Source organism: Merops nubicus, unplaced genomic scaffold (genome assembly GCF_000691845.1).
Source record: "Merops nubicus isolate BGI_N331 unplaced genomic scaffold, ASM69184v1 scaffold9910, whole genome shotgun sequence".
In the NCBI taxonomy this organism is placed as follows: Eukaryota; Metazoa; Chordata; class Aves; order Coraciiformes; family Meropidae; genus Merops; species Merops nubicus.
In genome coordinates, this window is record NW_008583650.1 from 172,205 (window position 1) to 174,773 (window position 2,569).

The 2,569-nt window shown below is 40.2% G+C and overlaps 1 protein-coding gene across 1 annotated transcript in view; it reads right to left on the minus strand.

Moving 5' to 3' along the window:
- Nucleotides 1–2,308, minus strand: part of LOC103774309 (protein quaking-like) — a gene marked incomplete at its 5' end in the record, with an annotated part of 18,443 nt that extends 16,135 nt beyond the window's left edge. The window contains one exon of the mRNA XM_008941705.1: nucleotides 2,223–2,308. Within this exon, the coding sequence (XP_008939953.1) occupies nucleotides 2,223–2,308 (86 nt within the window). The remainder of the gene's footprint in view (nucleotides 1–2,222) is intronic.
- Between the last annotated feature and the right edge of the window lie 261 nt (nucleotides 2,309–2,569).

A 2,569-nucleotide genomic window follows, 5' to 3' on the forward strand; every position in this document is an offset into this window, starting at 1 on the left:
TAATAAAATAGATACACTTATTTAGGTGATGTTAGTGACTTTCACTGCCAGTCTACTTTCCAAATGTCATGCATTTTGGATGACATTTTTGCAGTCCTGCCATGCATCCCTGCTGAGTTCTCATGCACTGAACTCAGCCCGATACCAGGAAAGGCTGCAGACAGTTTTGTCTTGCACCAAACGCAGCAAAGTCTGGCTTTGGTTAAGGGAGCAGCCCTTTATAAGCTGGTCCAGGCTATCCTTTCAGAATAGAGCAGGAGCAGCAAGTGGGAAGAGGAAATGATGATGAAGCAAATTGAAGGATAAATCAACTGCGAATACAGAGGCCAAAATTCAGTCTTGATCTTCCCCAGCCAACTGGAGCAGGCCTGTCCCAACAGGCTAACGGAAAGAACGACCAGGCAGCCTCAGCAACACAAGAGCACCAAAGAGCAGCACTTATCTTCAGAGCACCTCAGAAACTTATCATGCAGAATACCTCCCTGCCTGCCCCACACAACCCCTGCTGCATCAGAAATACTCAACAGCAGCTCCACAACTTCCCTGCCATCCTGTTCCAGCTACCACGTTTTGTCCAAGTCGTATGCTTTTTCTCTACACTTCAGGCAGAGAATTTTACCAATACTGGCAAAATTACATTGTACTTTTTAGTACACCGCTAAGGCATTAAGCAATTTTGCACATGCTCCAAACAGAATGGCAGAGAAGTTGCCAGGTACAAAAGAACAGAAATAGATCCTAGAACTTCCTGAAATAGAAAAGTCATTCACAATTGCGACATACAATAAAAAACTTTTCTACCACCCTATCTCTGGAAATACACGCGTTAAATACAAAGACTTAAATTATTCTTTAAACTGCATATCTGTATAGTATAAGCCACCTGCAACTAATTAATTTAATATGCGTTCTGGTAAAAGACAATAGCATAGCTGAAATATTTGACTGTTACTGATTTTATCCGTCTTATCCAGGGGCCCTGCTGCCCCTTGGGGGTCTGTCACCCTGCCTTCTGACAGTTCTCAGCTGCGATATAGCTGCACAGCTGCAGCTTGGAGGCTTGTGCTGTGACACTCACTGGACTCTCCAAGCTCTAAAATGCTTTCATCTCCCTGACAAAGAAAAATGTTCCACTGCAATTCACTTGTAGATCAGCAAGTCTTCCTAACATACCGTGCACCAGTCAAATAGCCTTTACACATGAATGTCTCCATTCAGGGACAAAACCCCTCCATTCATAATTCATAAACAAAACCCCTTGTAAACAATGTACTACGAATTCCTAGACTTACGGGTATTAAACCAAAGAACACAACTCAGACATCAATACATCGTAAAATATATTATTAAAGAACATAGGCTAAAACACATTGGAATTTTTGAGTGAAGATGCTTAAAATCTAACCTATGTTCAGAAGGTCTTTTTTTATATCTAAGTTGTTAAGAGACTGAAGTATCTGTGCTAATGAAATCCTAGGCAAGATGACAGGTAACCAGATGCAAAACACCAAGAAAAGTGCTTTTTAAAGGAATCTGAACATGAGTACCTAAACTATTAACCAATTACATACAGCAAGACATCAGATTTCACTTTTGTGAAGGCTTTTACTTCCGGAACTAGTCTACTCTCAGTATTGAGAACAGCTCATCATCCCTTCCCCTCAAATTTCACAACGACTTCCAAGTTTCCCATGAATGTAAATATTGATACGTAGAAATTGTTGGTAAACAAGTTACTTAGACTTTCTCATCCTTGATTATACACTTCTGATGGTGATGGAGGAGAAAACCTACGGCATCATTTTGTTTGTGCTGATGAGAATTAGCTGAAGAGGTTTTTTTAAGGCATAATTTGGCAGCTATTCTTATATCAGGGGAAACTTTTTCAAACCCTTTGGAGACAAAGTAAAATAAATCACTCCTCTAAGACCAGCCATATTTCTTAGAGCCCTGCATGCCATCAACAATACTGTGGCATTGAATGGGTGGCAAGCTATAGCTCAGTTATTTCTCTGTTTCCTTTTCAGCACTGATGCACACTGCCATGTCTATGAGGACAAGCAAAGATAAATTAGCATCATTATTTCTTCTGGGCAACACAGTCTGCTTATCTTCTTCAAAGGCAGCTCTCAGTTCAAATGATATGCAAAGAAGACTGTGCTGTTTCACTTGACAAATTCATTGGTCATAATGTTAAAGATACACTATGGGGAAAAGGCAGCATATCTTTTTACACTTCCCATCACCTTATCTGACATATCCCTGTTTAATCGTGATACTTGGCTTACTAGTAACATTTTCAAGAGTCCTTATGCCCTCCCCACTTTCCATTTCTGCAAGAAGAAAATACAGATAAGGTACAGAAAATCAGCATACAGTCTTTATAAACCAGACTGAAATACAGCATCAGTGGAACTTAGGGGGTTGTTTCACCACATACCCTCTGGGTACTTGTTATTAATATACTGGAAGGCTGGGGAGAATCACCAGTAGCATTCTAATTGACCCTTGGGTCAGTACACTAGGCACTCAATAGTACTTAATTCCAGAATTTGCTTTTTGTTTAGCA